The sequence below is a fragment of the Chiloscyllium punctatum genome, chromosome 19 (assembly GCF_047496795.1).
Source record: "Chiloscyllium punctatum isolate Juve2018m chromosome 19, sChiPun1.3, whole genome shotgun sequence".
In the NCBI taxonomy this organism is placed as follows: domain Eukaryota; kingdom Metazoa; phylum Chordata; class Chondrichthyes; order Orectolobiformes; family Hemiscylliidae; genus Chiloscyllium; species Chiloscyllium punctatum.
In genome coordinates this window covers 82,521,598-82,545,340 of record NC_092757.1, presented here as the reverse complement: position 1 = coordinate 82,545,340, position 23,743 = coordinate 82,521,598, and the positions used below count along the sequence as shown (strand labels likewise).

At 42.0% G+C, this 23,743-nt stretch overlaps 1 protein-coding gene and 1 long non-coding RNA gene across 3 annotated transcripts in view; one reads left to right on the top strand and one right to left on the bottom strand.

The window, feature by feature from the left end:
- The window catches only part of mnta (MAX network transcriptional repressor a), a 116,840-nt gene extending 100,480 nt beyond the window's left edge, over positions 1-16,360 (bottom strand). Inside the window, exon 1 of the mRNA XM_072589861.1 lies at positions 15,752-16,360. Within this exon, the coding sequence (XP_072445962.1) occupies positions 15,752-15,821 (70 nt within the window). The 5' untranslated portion in view covers positions 15,822-16,360. The remainder of the gene's footprint in view (positions 1-15,751) is intronic.
- Positions 16,361-16,453: 93 nt separating this feature from the next.
- LOC140491538 (uncharacterized) lies at positions 16,454-18,207 on the top strand. Of its 2 annotated transcripts, none has more exons than XR_011963335.1 (2): positions 16,454-16,698; positions 17,167-18,207. It is a non-coding gene; the product is annotated as an uncharacterized lncRNA (long non-coding RNA). The 2 variants fall into 2 exon arrangements; XR_011963334.1 differs by having other exon boundaries at positions 16,454-16,979.
- The last annotated feature ends 5,536 nt before the right edge of the window (positions 18,208-23,743 follow it).

The following is a 23,743-nucleotide window of genomic DNA, read 5'->3' as shown; positions in this document are numbered from 1 at the left end:
CCGTATAACTGCCTTTGGCCCATACCTCTTAATATCATTGCTTAACAAAAATTTGACTACAGCCATATTTGGCCATATGGCCATGCCAACCACTCAGAGCAGAGTTAAGCCACTTCAGGACTTAAAAGTCACGTTCAAGCCTGCAGCAAAGGCCTGAAACATATTCTTACCCACAGTCTAAACAGGAATGTACAAGTGTCAATTTTAATGCAGATGTAACTGGATGGTTTTAGCACTGTTTGCAGACTGGTCCTTAATGCTTAGAGATGAAATGTGTAAATGTGAAAAGCAAAGCAAGGAACAGATTTACTGTTATGGACTGCACCATTGTCAAAGGCTGCAGCTTCTTCCGTTTGGAAAGTCCAACAAGCTACATTGCTTGGCCAAGGTCAAGTTGCTGCCCATACAGTATGAGACTTAACAAAATTGTCTGGATGGCTACCAGCGTTTTTTGAGGCATTAATCAGGGCAGTGATCAAAATGCATCAATTGAAAGAAATGATTATCACCTTAATGATCCAGAAGAGTCACTTGCCCACTCAGCTGAAACCACAAAGGCTATCAGAATGCTTTGGGATTTTGCAATGGCAGCAAAAAAACACAGAAAACACGTATGACAGCATGGCAGGTCTGTCCAACGACAACACACCAAGTAGAAAAAGATTACTGAAATTTTCCAGGTGTTGTTCAATGGTTTATCTTGTACAAGGACAGGCCATTGTAAGGTGTGAACAAATAAGATATGTTCCATATATATACTGTCATTGTGCTTGCAATTGTCTTTGTTTTTATATACAGTGTATTTTTTAAGCAAAGCAGGTTACATAGGTTATTATCTCAAAGCTCTACTTAACATAAATTTTTGGATAGGCCCCTTGTAATTTGACTTTTTAATGACCAGTTCAATCACGGGTTCAATTTTCAGCTTTGCCAGCTCAAAGAGACAATATTGAGACAGCAACACTTGGGCAAGAGAAAGAGAAAAATTGGGTTTTTGAACTCTATATTTAAATAATACTAATAGGAGGACACAGTGGTAGTGTCCCTATCTCTGCAGCAGAAGCTCCAGTTTCAAATTCCACTTCAGGACGTTATGATCAGAGAGGATGTGTCAAGTGCAGCCAAGCAAGTTGATTATGACTATGTCTATGGCAGGCAGCAAGAACACAAGAGACTCCTGCTTAATCTTGCTGTGGTTCCTAGCCCCAGATAAATGGGGAAGGTTAGTGGTAGGAAAGGCATCCAGCTGTAAAACCAGCTGACATAGCAAAAGAAATTGCTTGTGGCACCACCGATGCAGCATGGGAGTAGCTACAGGACAAAAGGTTTAGAGGTGCCACTGAGACAACCTCCTGACGAAGGGGCAGCGCTCAAAAAGCTTGTGCTTCCAAGTAAACCTGTTGGCTATTTCCTGGTGTTGTGTGATTTTTAACTTTATAGGAGAAAATAAAGGACAATAGTTTGAAAACTCATATCAGCTGCTAAATAAGACCAGCTACAAGCAAATTCCATAATACTGGCTGACTTCCTTTGGTGCTCAACAGTGTAAATCAGAAGATGTAATGCTTTATAATATCAAGACAACAGGAGCATTTGCTGTAGAATGTGCAACATATTACTGCATATAAATACATCAGTTAGGAATAGGAATAGGCCACTTGAGTGTATCATTCACTAAATAATGATTTCTCTGATTACTCCCTCCTGATAACTTTATCCCCAATAACTCTTCAATCCCTTTCTTATCAAGAATCAAAAATACTCAAAGACTCTGCTTCTATCACCTTCCCAGAGTTCCAAAGCCTCACAGTGAGACAAGGTCTGACCTCACCGTGTTAAAGAGGAGACCCCATTATTTTGATATTGTAAGCCTGGTTCTAAGTTCGCCCACAAAAGAGAAACATCTTTTCATATCCATACCATCAAAGCCCTACCAGATTCTACTTTTGAAATAGTCAACTCTTATTCTGGTAAACTCAGGCAGATACAATCTTAGCCCATTTAACCTTTTCTCGTAAGACAACATGCCATTCCAGGTTTTGGCTATTCAATCATCTCTAAATTGTTTCCAACAAATTTACATCCTGCTTTAGATAAAAAGAAATCAAAACTCATAGTACTCCAGATGTGGTCTTACCAGTGCCATTTTTAACTGAAGCATATCCTCGCTGCTTTTGTATTCAATTCCCCTCAATAAATAATAACATTCTATTAACTTTCCCAATTCCTTGTTATAATCGGCATTTCAACCTTTTGCAATTCCCACAGTAGGATACCCAGATTCCTTTGCATGTCAGAGCTCTGTTAACCCTCACCTTTCAGGTAATATGTTTCTTTCTTACTCTTCCTGCTAAAAGGGCCAATTTCATCATTTTCCCACATTATACTCCATTAGTGTTGGCTAAACAATCTTTCTAACCACATTCCTGATGAAGTGGTTATGCCCAAAACATAGATTCTCCTGTTCCTCGGATGCTGCCTTACCAGCTGTGTTTTTCCAGCACCACACTCTTCGACTCTGATCTCCAGCATCTGCAGTCCTCACTTTCTCCTAAACAATCTTCTACCCATGTCAATCTGTTACCCCTACATCATCAGCTTTTATTTTCAGCTTTTTTTTTGATGTGGCATGTTATCAAATGCTTTCTGGAAATCTAAGTACAGTTCATCCACCTATTCTCCTTCATCCACAATACATGTTACTTCCTCAAAGGAAGTCCAATATATTAATTCAACATGATTTACCCTTTGTAAGTCAAGATTATCAGGCAGTCAACATGGCTTTTTTTTAGGTGTCCTATTAAAACATCATTCAGAATAGCTTCTAACATTTTGCTACCCAATCTTGAATTTTTATGTGTCCTATGATAACATCTTTAAGAGTAGCTTTAAACATTTCCCTACCATAGACATTAAACTAACTGGCCTGTAGTCTCCCGCTTTCTGCCTCCCTCCCTGTTTAGATATAGGAGATATTTTCACGACATGCATGTGTCGAATTAGAGGTGGAGAGGGAATTACAGCAGAACTGAGAGCAAACAGTCTATTTTATTGCAAAGTGCATTTACTCAGAAAACAGTCTGTTTAAACAATGCACTACAGCAAGCGGTCTACGGAGTGTATTTAAAAAGCAGCTCCATGAATTACAGCAAACAGAACACATGACTGAAACTGTAGCAACATCTAATAAAAGCAAGATTGGTTTTCCAGCAGTGAACAAACAGCACTGAATATAATACAAATTATATGCATAGAATCCATCCCCATGATGTAAAACTGCAGTCTCTGGGCGCAGTTGATGGGAGGAGTGGGACAGAATTGAGGTGGGAGTGAAAGATTCAAGGTGCAGTTTACCCAATCAGCTCCATTTTGCCCAGCAACTTAGTGCTATTATTAGATGGACATATCCTTGGTTAGGTATAGTAAAGCCACGGTGAATTGCAGCCTGTCTGCTTTACATCACAAAGACCTAATTAGTGAGAGTACTGCAAGCTATGGTTACTTAAGAAGTGAGTTGCTGTCAGTGAGGAAGGCTTGCAGTTTGGCAGATGCTCGTAAATTTGAAAATTTATGCCAGAAGAAAGCAAACTTGAAATGACTGCCTTTCTCCTTTATACACACAGTACACTATCAAATGTCTTGAAAAGTGGTGGTTTCTCATTAGATGCAAGGCTTGCATAATAGAAACCTGTATTTCAGACAGACCTAGCACTATATGCAATGTCACCAGTCCCATTCTCCCTCTGAAGAGAACATTCACATAAAGCTAACTGGAATGGTTCTATTTTTCCATATGGCAGAACTGCCAACATTTCTCAGAACGTGCAACATGTAACCACAGAATATTTAGTTAAAAATCACACAACACCAGGTTATAGTCCAACAGGTTTATTTGGAAGCACTAGCTTTTGGAGTGCTGCTCCTTCATCGGGTAACCAATGCGGCAGGATCATAAGTACAGAACTTATAGTGTCATGCAACTGATATGATATATTGAACAATCCTCGATTGCTGTTAAGATGTAAACCTGTAGGACTATAACCTGATGTTGTGTGATTTTTAAGTCTGTCCACACTGGCACCTCCACGTCACAGAATATTTAGCAACAGACAGCTCTAAAGAGAAATATCAGAAAATTATTGAACCCATTTACATACATTATATGCTTTCTGACGATGTCTATTCTGACAAGTGAAACAAGAATACCACAGTGTCCATTCTTTAGTCTCCATCCAAGTATTTAGATTATTTGGGCCGATCAGTATAAGTCAATATCTAGACTAGAGTGGTGCTGGAAAAGCACAGCAGGTCAGGCATGTTCCAAGGAGTAGGAAAATCGATGTTTCAGGCAAAAGCCCTTCATCAGGAATGAAGGCAGGGAGCCTCCGGGGTGGACAGTTAAATGGGAGGGAGTGGGGCTGGGGAGAAGGTAGCATAGAGTACAATAGGTGAATGGGGTTGGGGATGGAGGTGATAGGTCAGAGAGGAGGGTGGAGTGGATAGGTGGAAAAGAAGATAGGCAGGTAGGACAGGTCAGGGGGACATGCTGAGCTGGAAGGTTGGAACTGGGGTGAGGTGGGGGAAGGGGAAATGAGGAAACTGGTGAAGTCCACATTGCTGCCCTGATATTGAAATGTTCTGAGGCGGAAGATGAGATGTTCTTCCTCCAGGCGTCAGATTATGAGGGAGTGGTGGTGGAGGAGGCCCAGGACCTGCATGTCCTCGGCAGAGTGGGAGGGGGAGTTGAAATGTTGGGCCAAGAGGCGGTGTGATTGATTGGTGAGGGTGTCCCGGAGATATTCCCTAAAGCACTCTGCTAGGAGGCATCCAGTCTCCCCAGTGTAGAGGAGACCACATCAGGAGCAACGGATACAATAAATGACATTGGTGGATATGGAAGGCTCCTTTGGGGCCTTGGATGGAGGTGAGGGAGGAGGTGTGGGCACAGATCTTGCAATTCCTGCGGTGGAAGGAGAAGGTGCCAGGACGGGAAGGTGGGTTGTTGGGAGGCGTGGACCTGACCAGGTAGTCACAGAGGGAACGGTCTTTGTGGAAAGGGGTGGGGAGGGAAATATATCCCTGGTGGTGGAGTCTGTTTGGAGATGGCGGAAATGTCTGCGGATGATGTGGTTTATGCGAAGGTTGATAGGGTGGAAGGTGAGGACCAGGGGTGTTCTGTCCTTGTTACGGTTGGAGTGGTGGGGTTTGAGGGGCAGAGGTGCGGGATGTGGACGAGATGCGTTGGAGGGCATCTTCAACCACGTATGAAGGGAAATTGTGGTCTTTAAAGAAGGAGGCCATTTGGTGTGTTCTGTGGTGGAACTGGTCCTCCTGGGAGCAGATACGGTGGAGGCGGAGGAATTGGGAATACAGGATAGCATCTTTGCAGGAGGTAGGGTGGGAAGAGGTGTAATCCAGGTAGCTGTAGGAGTCAGTCAATATCTACTGAGGAGAGGAATCTCTTTGACAATTCTGTTTGGCAGCCATGGCACCCAATCCTTCCTGTGCATGGGACAAATGTGGTGCAGTGGTGGTGTCCCTACTGTTGGACCGAGAGTGTTGGGTTCATGTCTCAACTGCTTTAAAAGCATATAATTACATCTCTGAACAGGTTGACTCGAAAAATATCTCAATGTATAGTAAAATTCCCTCTGTAATGCACCACCAATGGGTTTAAAATCCAGTTTAGGAGACCTCCCCACTTCAGTGGGATTAAACTTCCCAATTCTCATTCCAGTCATTCTTTCATTCCAGTCATTCTTTCACATTTCCAGCACTTCTCCGAGTGAGGCAAGAGTTCGCCAAACAGGGTGCAATTTTGTCATGTATCCATGACAACGGGTTGAAACCACTGAAACTTCTATTGCTCCTTACCCTACTGTGAGCCACAAAACTCATTCTTTAGCGACAAAAAATGCTCCAAACAGATGGCTATTCAGTCAGTGGCAGTAGAGAGAAAGGCAGATTAATATTTTACAGTCTGAAATTCAATATTTTCTCATTTTGTTTCAGACTTAGAGCAACATTTTTCCTTTGTGCTCCCAAACTGTGAGTTGAATTCAGAACAAGAGCAAAGAAATAATGTTTAACATGCAGTTTCCTGTCCCTCACTCCAGTTCTGAGTAAATTTTTATTATGCAATTATAACCACATATGGGATGAGTGAGAGACATGGTTTACTTTAACTATCTATATGGCTGTGGGTCACAATGCTGCCAAGACAATTGACTCAATTGACTATAATTTTGAACTTGCATGTGTTTGTTGGTAGCCTTTTGGCGAAATGGTTAGCAGGTGGCTCAGGATCATGGCATGGATTTGATTGCCATCCCAGCTGAGGTAGACTGGGGACCTACCACCTCGTCTTGCCCCTGAGAGTGGAGAGCAATTGCAAACAAGACGTTCCCAAAGAAAATGCCTCAAAACGAAGCTCCAAAAAGACAATGAGGCAAGGGTTTGCCTTTGACCTGAACTGATGTATTGTCATGGTACTATCCAAATATGTAGTACCCCGAAGAGGCTATGTACCAAGTCAGAGGGGCACAGATTTCATGGTTTGAGAGTATTCCACAAGTTCCAGCAGCCTACCAACACCCATCAGAGTAGTCACTCTTTCCTTTAAACCAAAATCACTACCACAGATGGATCTGATCCTTCCACACATGAACACAGGTCTTCCAAGCAGGAGTAAGTGGACAACAAAAAGGAACACGAACCATAGCTAATTATTCCCATCTTTTCCCTATTAAATCAAGACTAATTCCGGGATCCCATCCCACTATACCTAATTGGAACCAGCTAACTCAATGCAGACAATGGAAAAAACAAATGTCCTTTTTCACCTGTCTACTTCAGCACACTACAAGGTGACAGACTTGTTCACTGTGTCAGTTTTTAGAATTCTTCCCTCGAGAAAGCATTAACAGCTGATGAAGCATATATTTTAAGAAGTACAAGGCACATTGCAACGCCTCACTCTGATGGCCATTACAGAGATCAAGGCGGTCACTGAGTGCCGAACAATAGACAGACAGATGCACACATACATTCCATCATCAGATAGCAAGCACAAACAAGATTGTCTATTCATTTTCTCCTTCCTGTTACAGCAACCAACTAGATTCAAGCTGAAATGAACTAACACACCAAACAGCTAAATTCAATCTTGGAACCTCTCTGATTCAAATGGCTGAGTTCCATAACATACATTGCATTTTTCCCTACTGGGCCACTCTTGCTACGTGGTCAAAATAAAAAAAAAATCTGATTTCAATACAAAGTGCAAAGATCGTCAACGTTTGCAGGTTTAAGTCCTTTATTTATTTCACAGAGCACAAATGTCACCATAAGATTATCCCAACTGTGCTACAAAGCAGCGAATGTCGATCTTTTTCAATGGACTCATCTTCATCCAGCAATGCTTGGCTAAAGGTTATTCACAGCTCACATGGAAAATGTTCTTTCTATCAGCCTGCAGTCTAAACAAACCCATTATTTGATCGATGAGAAACTACATTCTACAAGGGACCTCAACCCAGTTGTGATCATTCCAAGTAAATGTCCACCTCGCAGACTGCACAAAACGACACTCTCAGTTAACTTTGTTTACAGCTATAAGGACAAACAACTATGAAAAGACCAGGAGGAATCAGGTACTAGATTTATTAGTTAACATGTGCCCACTTTAAACGTACAAGGACAAATCCAATTTTAACCGAAAACATTTCTAGACCTATTTCACATTCATTCGGAAAACTGGGGAAACAACCATTTCTTTTCCTTACTGACAGAAAATATACATTTTGAGTTCCTCCATCTTTAAAATGTCTGCAACAACTACAATGGCAGTATCTCCCCCAGTTCTGCAATCCATCCTTCCCAGAAATGAACCTCTCTTCTCAGTTCAACATCTTGTGAAGTCCCCAGTCTGACCATTGTCAAAGTGCCAACAACCGACTAGGTTGTTTTCCTTCCTAAACTATTCCCTCTCACTTCTTTCTTAAAAGCCAACTACTTAATTAATTTTTTGCTTAATCCTCCTAATATCAACTTGGGCTGTGAACTCATTTTTCTCATGCTTCGGTGATGCCTGTTTCTACAAAGGATATCCAGTGGTACACATTGTGCTAATCTTAAATTCTTCATATTTACCCTTGCCACCAGAAGTACGGCAACATAAAGGGATGTGAACCAGCTGAGCTCCCATTCTTTATAAAGTCAGAAAGTGCTGGAGAAACTCAGCAGGCTTGACAGCATCTGCGGGGACAGAGAAACACAACTCTGAAGATACTGGATTCAACATGAACTCTGCTTCTTTTTCCACAGATGCTGCCAGATCTGTTGAATCTTTCTCTCACTCTGATTTTACTTCAGATTTCCAGCATCCACGGTATTTTGCTTTTATTTCAGCTATCTTTCTCGTCTGCTCTGCTCCCTCCATCTTGTGAGAGGAGGAGGAGGAAGGACAGAGAAAGACTCTTAATCACCGTTCCGCATTACCAAGGTGACGAGAACTAGATCCCTGCCCAGCCATGCCCCTACTTCAAGCTGCGTATATGCTGAACAAGGGAGAGAAAAGGGAAATACTGTAGGTTTTTACACCTTTAAAAAATAAATAAATAATAACCTCCGAGACCCTATCTCAGGAAAAATATTAGAAGAAAAATTCCTTCCACCTTTGAGGAAACTTCCTCTGCAACATTTTATCACAAAATACAAAAGGATATAGTTACAAACATTAACACATCACAACTAGCCATATTAGCATTTCCAGGTCATTTTTCACAGTCATTGTCAACAATAGCACTACAGTACATTGAAAAGTAAAAGATTCATAGACAAATGCATTTTAGAATATAGAATGGCTAGGATTGAGGATCTGCAATATAGAGTAAGTACAGTACAGGTTATTTTAAATCACATCATGTTACTACATACGAAGTACAGTTCCTTTAATGGAGATGGAGTTAATTTAGATAAATAGGAGGTGCATTTTGGAAAGGCAAATCAGAACAGGACATATATAGTTACTGGTAAAATACTAGGGAGGATTGTTGAACAAAGAGGCCTTGCAGTGCAGACCCATAGTTCCTTGAAAGTGGAGTCGCAGGTAGATAGGATAGTGAAGATGGTGTTTGGGTGGGGTATGCTTGCCTTTGTATATTGGCCAGTGTATTGAGAACAGTAGTTGGGAGGTCATGTTGGGGCTGTACAGGACACTGATTAGGCCACTTTTGGAATATTGCAATTCTGGTCTCCATGCTAATAAGAAAGATGTTGTGAAACTTGGAAGAGTTCACAAAAGAATTACAAGGATGTTGCCAGGGTTGGAGGCTTTGAGCTACAGGGAAGGGCTGAAATAGGAAGGGGCTATTTTCCCTGGAGCATCAGAGGCTGAGCGGTGTCCTTTATAAAATCATGAGGGCATGGATAGGATAAACAGACAAGGTTTCTTCCCCGGAGTAGGGGAATTCAAAACTAGAGGGCAAAAGTTTAGGGTGAGAGGGAAACGATTTAAAAGAGACCTAAGGGGCAACCTTTTCATGCAGAGAATGGTGCTTGTATGGAATGAGCTGCCAGAGGAAGTGGTGGAGGCTAGTACAATCACAATATTCAAAAGCATCTAGATGGGTATACAGGTAGGAAGGATTTAGAGGAATATGGGCCAAATGCTGGCAAATGGAACTAGATTTAGATAGAATATCTGATCGGCATGGATGTGTTGGACCAAAGGGTCTGTTTCTGTGCTGTACACCTCTATGACTAGCAAGTTTTGAGAAGATTTGTAGCTCAGGTTGAGGTTCTGGATGTAGGTTTGCTCGCTGAGCTGGAGGGTTTGAGCAAACCTACATCCACATCTCTATGACTCTTTGTCCTAACATTAAAAATTGTAATTAACAAGACATAATGATTCAAGCTTTTTTTTTCTTTTAATTGTCTAGTCAGTGTTGCTAAAACAAAATGCTATCCGAAACTGCACTCTTACAGATCTTTTGTCAGGTAAAAATATTTTGTCCCATACTTCCTACTTCATGCCATGCACAATTCCTACGCACAAACCAGACTGAGGAAATGCATCTCCCTTTAGACTGTCTCCACACTGTTTGTGATCAGACATACAAGGAAGTGGACAATAATACTTATTAATATGGAGGGATGGGGAAAAAAGCAGCAAGGTAATTTCACATTTTCTTATGTATTGTGGCTCTATTTGCCGAGCTGGGAATTTGTGTTGCAGATGCTTCGTCCCCTGTCTAGGTGACATCCTCAGTTGCTTGGGAGCTTCCTGTGAAGCCTTCGCAGGAAGTCCCAAGCACTGAGGATGTCACCTTGACAGGGGACGAAACATCTGCAACACAAATTCCCAGCTCGGCGAACAGAACCACAACAACGAGCACCCGAGCTACAAATCTTCTCACAAACTTTTCTTATGTATCTTCGCTCTAACAGACAGTACACTAAACCTCAAGAATTATGGCATGAGTGTGTCTTTTACTTCTCTGGAAATAAAACATGCTGACCACCTACATCTCGTAGACTACACACAATTTCTTTCCTCAATGAGAGAACTTGCACAGGTAACTACTTTAAAATGGTGAACTTTGTTAATCTGATCAGCATTTGAGCAAAGTTCTGCTTTGAAGCATTAATTTTGCTCTTCTCTCTCCACAAATGTTGACTGATGTATTGAGTATTACCAGCATTTCTGCGTTTTTTTATATTCAGTTTTCAAATGTTATGAACCCAAGTACATAAACAATTGCTGCACAAGGGTTGGACTGTCCTCTGTATCTCAGCCAACTAAATGCAAAGCACATCTCTCCAGAATGCTATTAATCTAGGTTACACTTCTTATAGTCAGGAAATATTTTATGCAAGTTAATGTTTAGCTTTGTTTCTAGCAGAGACATTGCCCACTCAATTGGAGGCAAGTGTAACATTTAGGGATTCTGTACTTTATCTCAATGCACCTACATACAGGGCAAGTGAAGAGTCCTGGATCTGCCACCTTAGATAAAAGAATGTCTTACCATTACAAGTTCAAGTGATTTTCCATTACTCTTCAGCTCAGTTGCTGCTGTCACAATACAGACACTGACAATGGATACCAAAAGCACTAGATAAGCACTTTTAAACAATCTACTCCTTTCCTCCTTCCCTGAAACATTTTCTTCTCATACACCAAAGTTCCCACGACAACGTGTCTAACTGGCTTACAAATCAGTTCTCTCATGGTTTTCTCTAACATTTCTGGACCCGAAACATTAACTCTGTTTCTCTCCACAGAGGATACCAGACATGCTGGTTTTTCTCCAGCAATTTCTGCTTTGGTGTTTCTCAAACCCTTGGCTATTGTGACCCAGTAGTTATCATTTGCAAGCCCAGACTGCAAATTCTGCTGTTTCATAAAAGAGGTGAAGGACACATGGATCATAATTCTATTAATTTTGAAATAGTTATGGAAAAGGATAGGTATTGGAGAAATGTTAAAGTTCTTAATTGAAGCAAGGCAAATTTTGATGGTATGAAACAGGAACTTTCAAGAGTTGATTGGAGTAGATTGCTTATAGGTAAAGGGATGACTGGCAAGTGGGAGGCTTTCAAAAATGAGATAACAAGAGTTCAGAGGCATTATGTTCCTGTTAGAGTGAAAGCTTGTAAGAGAATGGAACAATGAATCAATAAAGATATTGAGGCTCTGGTCAAGAATAACTGAGGATCAAGTTAATCTCTTGAAGAATATAAGGGATGTAGTGGCATTCTTAAGAGGAAATTCAGGAGATTTCCCGCTTAAGGGCAAAAAGGGGATATGAGATAGCATTGGCAGATGAGGTTAAGGACAATCCAAAGAGATTCTACATGTACATTAAGAGCAAAAGAGCAACTAGGGAGTGCTTAAGGCCCATTAAAGATCAACAAGATCATTTATGTGTGGAACCACAGGAAATGGGAAAGATACCAAATGGTAATTTCATGTCAGTTTTTAGAGGCATGGAAACAGACCCTTTGGTCCACCTTGTTCATGTCAACCAGATATCCTAAATTAATCTAGTCCCATTTGCCAGCACTTGGCCCACATTCCTCTAAAGTCTTCCTATAATGAATCCATCCAGATGCATTTTAAATGTACCAGCCTCCACCACTTCCTCTCTTTCCATAAACACACTACCTTTTGCATGAAAAAGTTGCCCCTTCGGTCCCTTTTAAACTATTACCCTCTCACAATAAACCTATGCCCAGTAGTTCTGGACGCCCCCACCCCGGGGGAAAAAAAACTTTGTCTATTTACCCTATCCATGAGGTCACCCCTCAGCCTCCAACACTTCAGGGAAAACAGCCCAGCCTATACAGCCTCTCCCTGGTAACATCTTTTACTGTGGAAAAAGAAATGGGGGCTAGGGAACTCGGGAAAATAAATACAGGTATATTTAAAACAGTCAACTTTACAGAACAGGAAGTGCTGGAGGTCTTAAAAAAACATGAAGGTGGATAAATCTCTGGGACCTGATCAATGTCTCACGAACTTGATTGAGTTTATTTAAAGAAATAACTAAGAGGATTGATGAGGGTAGAGCAGTGGTCGTGATCTATATAGATTTCAGTAAGGCATTCGACAAGATTAATCAGGGTAGACTGATTAGCAAGATTAGATCACATGGAATACAGGGAGAACTAGCCAGTTGGATAGAGAACTGGCTCAAAGGTAGAAAACAAAGGGTAGAGGGATGTTTTTCAGACTGGAGGCCTGTGACCAGTGGAGTGCCACAAGGATCAGTGCTGTGTCCACGGCTTTTCGTCATTTACATAAATGATTCTGATATGAACATATGAGGTATAGTTAGTAAGTTTGCAGATGACACAAAACAAAATTGGAGGTGTAATGGACAGCAAAGAAGGTTACCAAAGAGTACAATAGCAACTTGATCAGATGCATCAATGGGCCGAGAAGTGGCAGAAGGAGTTTAATTTAGATAAATGAAAGGTGCTGCATTCTGGAAAAGCAAATCAGAGCAGGACTTATACACTTAATGGGAAGGTCTTGGGTAGTGTTGTTCAACAGAGACCTTGGAGTGCAGGTTCATAGCTCCTTGAAAGTGGAGTCACAGGTAGATAGGATAGTGAAGAAGGCGTTTGGTATGCTTTCCTTTATTGGTCAGAGCATTGAGTACAGGATATTGGTTAGGTCACTTTTGGAATATTGCATGCAATTCTGGTCTCCTTCCTATCGGAAGGATGTTGTGAAACTTGAAAGGGTTCAGAAAAGATTTAGAAGGATGTTGCCAGGGTTGGACGGAGGGGCTGAACAGGCTGGGGCTGTTTTCCCTGGAGCGTCAGATGCTGAGGGGTGACCTTATAGAGGTTTATAAAATCATGAGGGACATGGATAAGGTAAATAGACAAGGTATTTTCCCCTGGGTGGGGGAGTCTAGAACTAGAGGCCATAGGTTTAGGGTGAGAGGGGAAAAATTTAAAAAAGGACCTAAGGGGCAACTTTTTCACACAGAGGGTGGTACGTGTATCGAATGAGCTGCCAGAGGAAGTGGGGAGGCTGGTACAATTACAACATTTAAAAGGCATCTGGGTGGGTATATTAATAGGAAGGGTTTAGAAGGATATGGGCTGGGTGCTGGCAAATGGGATTAGATTAAGTTGGGACATCTGGTCGGCATGGACAAGTTGGACCAAAGAGTCTGTTTGTGCTGTACATCTCTATAAGTGTATCTGAGGATGTTGTAGCAAGTTCATGGTGTTCCATAGAGATCAATGTTGGGTCCATTTTTGTTTGTAACTTATATAAACGATTTGGATGAGAATTTAGGAGGCATGGTTAGTAAGTTTGCGGATGACAACAAAACAATGAAGAAGGTTATCTCAAATTACAAAGGGATCGTGATCAATTGGGCAATTGGCTGAGAAGTAACAGGAGTTTAATTTAAATAAATGTGAGGCATTGCATTTTGGTAAAACAAATGAGGGCAGGACTTACACATTTAATGGTAAGGCCCTTGGACCATATAACATATGCCTCCTTCAGTTTCTTAAAGTCCTATCTGGACAGAAACCCGAGAAGACCAGCTTTTCCTATTTATTTCACCGGCAATTTCAACTTCCAAAAAGGCATCCGCTAGCCAGCTTTTGATTGGAACACAGTGTTGTCAACTCTCTGAGGATGGGGGTGGTTGGGAACGGAAGGGGCATCGATCTGGCTATTTTCCTGCATTCTAAAAGGTGCCTGAGAATAGGACAACTCTTTCACAAAACAATCCCCCCGGCCATTTCCTCCAGCCATGTCACCAGTATCCATTGTTTTTCAACAATGTGAACCAGTGTCAAAAAAAAACACGAACAGTAACAGCGTGACGAGGATGCTAAACTCAATTCTGAATGTGGTTCCCCATTGGGGTCTGTGGCGAAACCATAAAGCAGTTTAGGGACGATGTTTTCTGGTACCGGGGACAGTGGAGAAATCTTAGCCCACGGATGTGAATGAGAAGTGTAGATGTTATTTAAATCTCCTTAAGGGGAGTGTTTTAAGACATCTCCCCCGCCCGGAAAAGTATCAATGTCTTTTCTTCGTATGATTGTGTGATTTGAGTTCATCTAAAATTGACCGTCGCGGGTGTAGTCACCTCATCTGAAGTGCCCACAGTTGTGTGGAATATAAAGCAATCACCGCCCACGACCGTCAGGAAACGCGATTGTGTGACAGCAAGGCTGGAATTGAAAGGGAAATAGCAAAAGGGGTGGAGGGTACTGGGGAGCTGTTAAATAAGGGAGACGGGTGTCTGGCAGATCGGTCAATTGACAATTGAACAGTGGAAATGAACAAATCGCACCACTATATTTGTAACGTGTGCTGCTCCTGTGGAGCTTCTGAATCGGTAACAAGTGGATCTGAATTTACAGAAAGCAGGCTTGTCCCAATGCACGTGGTAGCGGGGAGGAGTCAGACACGTCAGGCTGAACAAAATACACTGGCACTATTATTAACAATAGCTCGTGGAGATCGGGCTGAGGGAGATGCCAGCAGCGCCGACTCTGCGACATTCCTCCCTACAATGTATCTCCCTGCCTCTTCCGCCATCGGTTACATTCAACAATCAAAGACTGTCGGATTTACTCAAACAACAACTGATAAAAATTGCAACAAAAAAAAAGCGGAACTACCAAGTATCATATGACACCTCCACCCCATGCCACGACACGTCATTATGCAAACAGACTACAGTATTTTTGCACGTCTGCCCTCGGCCCTGCCCCTGGAAAAGAATTCCTTAAATCATAAGCACTACCGTACAATCGACTGGTTTTGGTGCACTATAACTGGATAGCATTATCCAACATTTGAACATCTCCACGTGTCAGCCTTATTACAAATGTGTGGCTCCCCACAGAGAAAAAAAATAATGTCAGTTCCATCGGAAACCTAGATCGATGCTGACTGATCCTAATTACGTGGATTCACCGGAAAACCTGTATTTTACGTTAAATGACTTGTCTCAAAAATTCTGAATGAAAATAATCACGTTATCATTTCCTGCCAAAACACTATGACAATGTCTAGTACTATCACTGTATGTAACAATACAATGTAACATCCAAAGTGCAACAATCTAAAGAGGATCGTGTAATAATGAAAGGCCACACGGATTTTTCAGAAAACCGGGCCAGCTTAACAAAAAAAAACAGACGAGTATCCGCATTGGTCAGAGGAGAGAGAGAGAAATGTTACATCCATGCGCTCTCTTACCACGTGTTTTCTGTTGTTGCGCTTGCAATTCCAAAAACATTGCAGCTTCCAGCAGTGTTTCGATACTCATGCTCGATCCTATCAATCACTTTTTCTTAAAAAGGGGGTGATTCTTCTTTTTTTGTGGTTGTGGGAGCAAGCAACCAAGGGGGGGGGGGGCGGCGGAGGGGTTGACTAAGTTTTAATTTGGCCGCCTTCTACAGGCCCAGCAGACCGAGTAGAAGAGCAAACGAGATATCCTTTAAACCCCCCGGAATCTTTCAGATGAGGGGGGGGGGGGGGAGAAAAAGAAATCTCAAGATGGCGCAGTATACAGCCCCAAAATCCAGTAATCACAACAAGCGGTAATACTGCCCACTAGCAGTCCGACGCAAACTACGTTCCAGATCTCACGCCGAAACGGGAGATGCTTGAGATTTTTTTTTAACTGAACGTCCCCTGAATTCCTGGGACTCTCGCCTTCAGCGAATCGGGATCGAACTCATTGCGGAAGCGCCGCGTTCCAATATCGAACGTTAAGTAACAATCCGAGGCTGCAATGTATCCGATTGAGACGAAACGTTCGCTAGACATTCACCAGTGTTTCCAAACAACCAGCTCGGCTCGCATCGTGCTGCTCATTTACATCTCATTTGATCCGCCCCGACTCTCACACCAATCACACTGGAGAAGGCTTAACAGTAGTATTTTCACATGGACGCCCATCTGCGTTAATCCATCGCAGATTATTAAAATAAAGAGACAGCGACTGAAAATAACTTTTATTTCAATGGTGGGGGAGGAGAGTTTGCTTTTGCTGGAAACGATTTCATTCATTTAGAGCAAGAGTTAATGCTCACATGTAGGGCGCTCTCACTTGAGGAGTCTGTGCCTTTGCCTTTTAGCGTTATATTCTGTGTGTAACATGGACACGCTGGAAATCCATAACAGTCCAACGTGCGCCACAGGTCTGTGGGCGGATTAGCAAGGGGGGGGATTCTTGTATGGCGCGACCGTGCGATTTCTTTTGGGGTAAGAAATGTACAAAATGGAGGCGGCTCGCAGTCGGCAGGGTGTGGTATCGGGAGGCAGAGGATGCGGAAGAGTGCAAAGTCGTGTTTGACAAAACAGCAGAAGAACAACGTGGTGAAGGCGGAGTTTGGAACGAACTCGACGCATGATATTTAAAGGGGCGGATCTGACGCTGGAGTCGAGCCATAGTCAGTTACAGGTCGACTTGTGGAATAAGGTGTAAACTTCAGTGGAATCTTTATAGCCTCTGAGCCAGTGACCGTGATAATGAATTATTCACGATACAAAATGATATTGAAATTCATTATTGGCGCAAAGGGGGAGGGGACGGTGGCGTTAGGCTGCGCTGGCTTTAAACTCGTTAACTGGACGTCACACGTTTCATTTTATCTTTAACTTTTTAGGTGCTGGAGCAGATTGAGAGAAGCCATTAACAGCAATACATGGAAGTGTTGAAAGGCGCGGAGGACGAAAGTTAATGTTTGAAAATTAAAATAAAATGCATTTATACATTATACTCCAAAGTGCCAATTCTGGGAGAGGCGGTTCATAAAACTAGGAGTGTTGGACAAAAAAAAAATCACATTTCACATCCCGAATATTGGAAAATCCAAATAAACGTTCGGGAATGTTCTGTCTCATTTCTGGGGAAGGTGGTATCCTCAATTTCCAAATCTAGGTGTAAGCCATCGCAGAATTAAATGTTTGACAGCAGCAACTTTGTACATAGACTGAACTACAGTTCTGCGAAATAACAAGCCCCTTTCCCTTTTAAATCAAACCGTCCGACTGAACTTCATTCTCAGACCTGTGATTCACTACTGCCCTCTGGTTATTCATTCATTTCTCAATGATGTTCCTCGGTATATGCAGAAGGTGTTGGGTCATGCTGAGGATAGAGTTGCACAGTTAGCTGATGACGCGACCATCCTTAATACATTTGCTGGCCAATAGGGAAGGAATGTGGACTGAGCTGTTACTGCCTGTCCCTCGCTGACAATTTTATGCAAAGTCGAGGCAAAATACCTTCTCCGCAAGTCTGACAGGGAAGGATCAGCTCCTGAAGCGCAGCAGAAAAAGATGATCGATTCTGGTCAGATTGTTAAAGCCGCTTGGTAGAATGCCTGGTTACCAGAGTTTCTAAACAAGCACCAAAATCTAGCCTGTTTGGTGGCGCAGGGTCAAGTAGGAGGGATCTCTGCCTGCTATACCACTCTGAGAAACTGGAAACCCTCAGTCAGACATTGAAAACATCGTTGAAATTATGTCGAGATACCTCGGAGTGGAATACAATGCAGGGGGATTTATTTCTAATGCACTTTCTGTAATTCCCAATGTGATTTCATTCTGCCTTCTGTATGTTTAACGCAGAATATGTATTGAAAGCATTACAATTCTATGTGGTTACCTTAAAAGGGAACAAACATGCTGCATTGTATCAACAAGCAAGTTGAATTTAAGTGCAAATTCTTTAACATTCAAGACTTTTTTGTAATATCTGTTTACAAATTTTACGAATGAAGTATATTTTGGGGGAGGCAAAGCTCAGTGATGGGATTAATTGGCTAAATCATTGAAAGAATCAGCTGCAGCAGGATGAGCTACATCTCCATGACATTTTTTAATGCTTACTAATTCTGACCGTTTGTGCAGCATTGATTTCTAACTGTCTGTCATTGACAACCATACCCAAGTTCTGTACTTTCCTCCCTAACCTGCTTTATCTTTCCTTTTTTGAGGCAATTGAAAACCAGATTCTTTCCCAAGCTTTTGTCCCCCGATCACATATTTCCTTATTTGGTTGAATCTCAAATTTTGTTTCCTATTGTGAAGCCTTGGGGGTACCTTTAGTAAATTAAAAGTGCTGCACAAATGTAAGATGTTCATATAATTTCCAGCAGTAACTACAGGACAACAATCACAGTCAGGGAGTCTGGCTGTTTTATCCCTCCCTTTTGTTGGGTGCTTGAGTAATATGTAGTTACAGGTAACTCATTTGATCCTTGATATATTTTCAGAAATCGTCTTGCTCTATATTCCTCTGATATCTGCTTGAAACAAAACCTATTCCATATACATTTCAGACTCTAATCATAGTCTGATAAATGCATTGCTCTTGTATTCTTTGTTGGATTTATTCATTGCTATGCTTACTAGTAGTTTTGGACACTCCCAGTGGTGGAATCATCTCTACTTCTATTTTATTGAACACCTATGAATTGTTTTTATCTTGTCTAATTGTTCTAACCTCCGAGTTCTGGTGTAACTCTTGTAAATCATTTTTGCTTCACCTCCAGTGCCTCTGTGTCAAACATAGAGACCAGAACTGTACATAATACTCCAACTGTGGTTCTATAGATGGTTAACACAACTTCATTCACCTTCAGTTCCATTGCTCTGGAAATTACCTCAGTGATTGTTTTAATTTTTTATGTCCTTGTTAACTTGTTATGCTACGTCTTATGATTTATAAACTTGCATACCTAGATTCCTTTACTTTTACACACATTTAGACTCTCATATTCCAAGGATTATTTTGAACTCTTTATTTCTCCTACCAAAAAGACTGCTTCACATTTAATTATTGAAATTAATTTTTAATTTGCATGTTAATTCTGAAAATGGGAGATGGGTTAGCTCAGTTGGTTTGTTATGCAGAGTGACATAGAGTCATAGAGATGTACAGCATGGAAACAGACCCTTCGGTCCAACCCGTCCATGCCGACCAGATATCCCAACCCAATCTAGTCCCATCTGCCAGTACCAGGCCCATATTCCTCCAAACCCTTCCTATTCATATACCCATCCAAATGCCTCTTAAATGTTGCAATTGTACCAGCCGCCACCACATCCACTGGCAGCTAATTCCATACATGTACCACCCTCTGCGTGAAAAAGTTGCCCCTTAGGTCTCTTTTATATCTTTCCCCTCTCACCCTAAACTTATGCCCCCTAGTTCTGGACTCTCCAACCCCAGGGAAAGACTTTGTCTATTTACCCTATCCATGCCCCTCATAATTTTGTAAGCCTCTATAAGGTTACCCCTCAGCCTCCGACGCTCCAGGGAAAACAGCCCCAGCCCGGTCAGCCTCTCCCTGTAGCTCAAACCCTCCAACCCTGGCAACATCCTTGTAAATCTTTTCTGAACCCTTTCAAGTTTCACAACATCCTTCTGATAGGAAGAACAGAATTGCATGCAATATTCCAACCAATGTCCTGTACAGCCGCAACATGACCTCCCAACTCTTGTACTCAATACTCTGACCAATAAAGGAAAGCATACAAAACGCCTTCTTCACTATCCTATCTACCTGTGACTCCACTTTCAAGGAGCTATGAACCTGCACTCCAAGGTCTCTTTGTTCAGCAAAACTCCCTAGGACCTTACCATTAAGTGTATAAGTCCTGCTCTGATTTGCTTTTCCAGAATGCAGCATCTCGCATTTATCTGAATTAAACTCCATCTGCCACTTCTTAGCCCATTGGCACATCTGGTCCAGATCCTCTTCACTGTCCACTACACCTCCAATTTTGGTGTCATCTGCAAACTTACTAACTGTACCTCTTATGCTTGCATCCATTTATGTAAATGACAAAAAGTAGAGGGCCCAGCACCGATCCTTGTGGCACTCCACTGTCACAGGCCTCCAATCTGAAAAACAACCATCCACCACCACCCTCTGTCTTCTACCTTTGAACCAGTTCTGTATCCAAATGGCTAGTTCTCCCTGTATTCCATGAGATCTAACCTTGCTAATGAGTCTCCCATGGGGAACCTTGTCGAATGCCTTACTGAAGTCCATATAGATCACATCTACTGCTCTGCCCTCATCAATCTTCTTTGTTACTTCAAAAAACTTAATCAAGTTTGTGAGACATGATTTTCCATGCACAAAGCCATGTTGACTATCTTGAATCAGTCCTTGCCTTTCCAAATACATATACATCCTGTCCCTCAGGATTCCCTCCAACAACTTACCCACCACCGAGGTCAGGCTCACTGGTCTATAGTTCCCTGGCTTGTCTCTACCGCCCTTCTTAAACAGTGGCACCATGTAGGCCAACCTCCAGTCGTCCTGCACCTCACCTGTGACTATCGATGATACAAATATCTCAGCAAGAGGCCCAGCAATCACTTTCCTAGCTTCCCACAGAGTTCTCAGGTACACCTGATCAGGTCCTGGGGATCAACACCATGTGTTCAAATTCTGTACTAGCTGATGTTACCATGAAGGACTCTCCTTCTCAATAACTCCCCTGGCCTGAGGTGTGGTGACCCCTAGGTCAAACCACCACTAGCTGTCTCTACTAATGAGGGATGAGCTCTATGGTCTGTTAAGACTGCGTCAACTTTATCTTTACACTTTAAATCTGATATTTCGCTAAAAACTTTGTGTAGCTTTCCACAGTCTTCCTTGGGTATTATAACCATGATTTGGCACCATCCATAAAGTTTTGAGTTGTTCTGATTCCCAAGTCCAAATGTTTTATGTTAATTCTGTTTACTAGGGGTGTCAACATTAAACCCTGTGTGGAACACCAACTACCAAGTCTTGTCAGTCTGAGTAATTTGGAAGGCTTTTTAAAACAAGATGTTTTCGGCCCATCTTCATTGATAAGTGAATGGGACGGCACAGTGGGCCAATGGTCAGCCACCGCTCCCAAAGCTAGCCATGACAAGGAGATTTGTCATCGCATCAGTTGTGCCAGTTCAGCCTTCTGCATACAATGGCCCCAAATGTTTGACAGTCAAGACCTTTACATGTTAACAGAAATCCTAGGGTGCAGATAGTTGTTGTCATCACGCTTGTGTACTTCAGTAAGACCTGGACTATGTGTCAGCTGAATATACTGAGTGCTAGAGAAATTCCAGTGGTGAAGCCTCTACCACTTCCTCTGACTTAATTGGAAGGAAAACCAAACAAGTGTTAATGTCCTTCTTGAAAGCAGACTCTCAGGATTTAGTCATATCTTTGGCAAAATCAATTTTAGTGAACTAGCGCTGTATCCAGATAGCCAAAAACCATCTCCCCCAACAGCTCCTGTCTTCTCAACTCTCAGATGATGAACATTTCAGGGAAGGGTAAAGAAAATCTTTCAAGATACTCTGAAGCACACCTTGAAGCATGTAACTTTGAACTTAATGACTAGGAGGAACTTGCTACCAATCGTTCAGAATCGAATATTGACGATTTATTTATCTGCAGGGTTAATAAGGCCCAGTCTTCTTCACCTTTCCACAGTCCCATCATTCTTGGAATTAGTCTTCTGGTCAACCTTCTCTGAAATGCTTCCAATACACATTCATCCCAGCTTAAGAAAGAAGCCCACAACTGTACATAATCTTTCAGCTGCACTCTCACCAATGCTCTGCACAGTTTTAACAAGACTTCCCTACTTTTATGATTGATGCTCCTTGCAATAAAGAACAACATTCCATTTGCCTTCCTACTTCCTACGTACTTACATTTGTGATTCATGTGGAATCTCTATACTTCAGCACTCTGCAATCTCCTTCCTGTTGTTTAATATTTTGCTTTCATTTTCTTCCTGACAAAGTGGGAAACCTCACATTTTCTTACACTACACTCCATCTGCAAATTGTTTTTTTGCCTCGTCACTTAGCCTGTCAACATCTCTTTGCGGACTCTTTTTACAAGAACTCTACATTTAAAACCTTTGCCTCACATCCATTCCCCACTTTCTCCAGTTGGCTGGGCTGTCTGTTTTGGAATTTCTCCATAACCTTCTTGCCCCCTCCACCTCTCTCTCTCTTTAAGACCATCCTTAAAACCTACCCTATAGACAAAGCCTTTCACCACCTGTTCCAATGTCTCTTTCTTTGGCTTGATGCCAACTTTTGTCATATTATGCTCCATTTGCTGTGGTATACAGTCTGTTCTGATATAACGTGATAGTTCTGTTCCTGTGCAATCCCGCATTATAGGAAAATCATGTAAGAGCAGCACCATTTAAACCAATGGGACCAGAATTGTGATATAGCCAATACAGGTAGGGAAAATTCACGTTCTACAAATAATGGTCTAAATTCTTCAATCATGTTATAGCCAATTCGTGTTGAAGAAACACGTGTTACAGTGGAACTGACTGTAAATTAAATTTATTGCAGTCAGTGTAGTACTGAGCCACACAGATAAGGAAAATGAGTCCTATTGCGAAGGGTGATAGTTAACAATTCAGCTGTCTTCAAAGTCCTTGTGCACAAAATAAAATCTGTACATTAGCTATCCTGGGAATCCTGGTGGAAAATGGATTTGTGTGGAAGTTGGTTGAGAATAGAATCAGGATGTACTGTGATGCCTTTTATGGATTTCTGACACAGATGGTCTGAACTCTCACAGGTAGCTGGTCCCTTTAGCAAGGAACTGGAAAATGACCTGAGTTCATGGAACTGAACCACAGTGAATGAAACTTTTCTAGAACAGAGTGCACAAAACCTGGGTGGCACAGTGGCTCAGTGGTTAGCACAGCTGCCTCACAGCGCCAGGGACCCAGGTTCAATCCCAGCCTTGGGCAATCGTCTGTGTGGAGTTTTCTCTGGTTTCCTCCCACAGTCCAAAATTGTGCAAGTTAGGTGAACTGGCCATGCTAAATTACCCATAGTGTTCAGGATTATGTAGGTTAGTCAGGGGCAAATATGGATTTGGGTGGATTGCTCTTTGGAGGGTCAGTGTGGACTTGTTGGGCCAAATGGCCTGTTTCCACACTGTTAGGATTCTATGAAAACTGAAAATTAGAGCTTTATTGTTTATATCTTTTTTGTTTTTTTTATGAAACACACAAGGTGTCTTTATTCAGTTTCCACCACCAGGAAGAAAAGAAACACCCAAGTGGCCAGTGACAAGCTGTGCCCTTCTCATCAAAGGGCAGTGCTGTGTGATCAAACAGTGAAGGGGAGGGCAGGGATTATATCAAAATAGAGTTGGAGGGGGAAATAATACACTCCATTCCCTGTGGTGC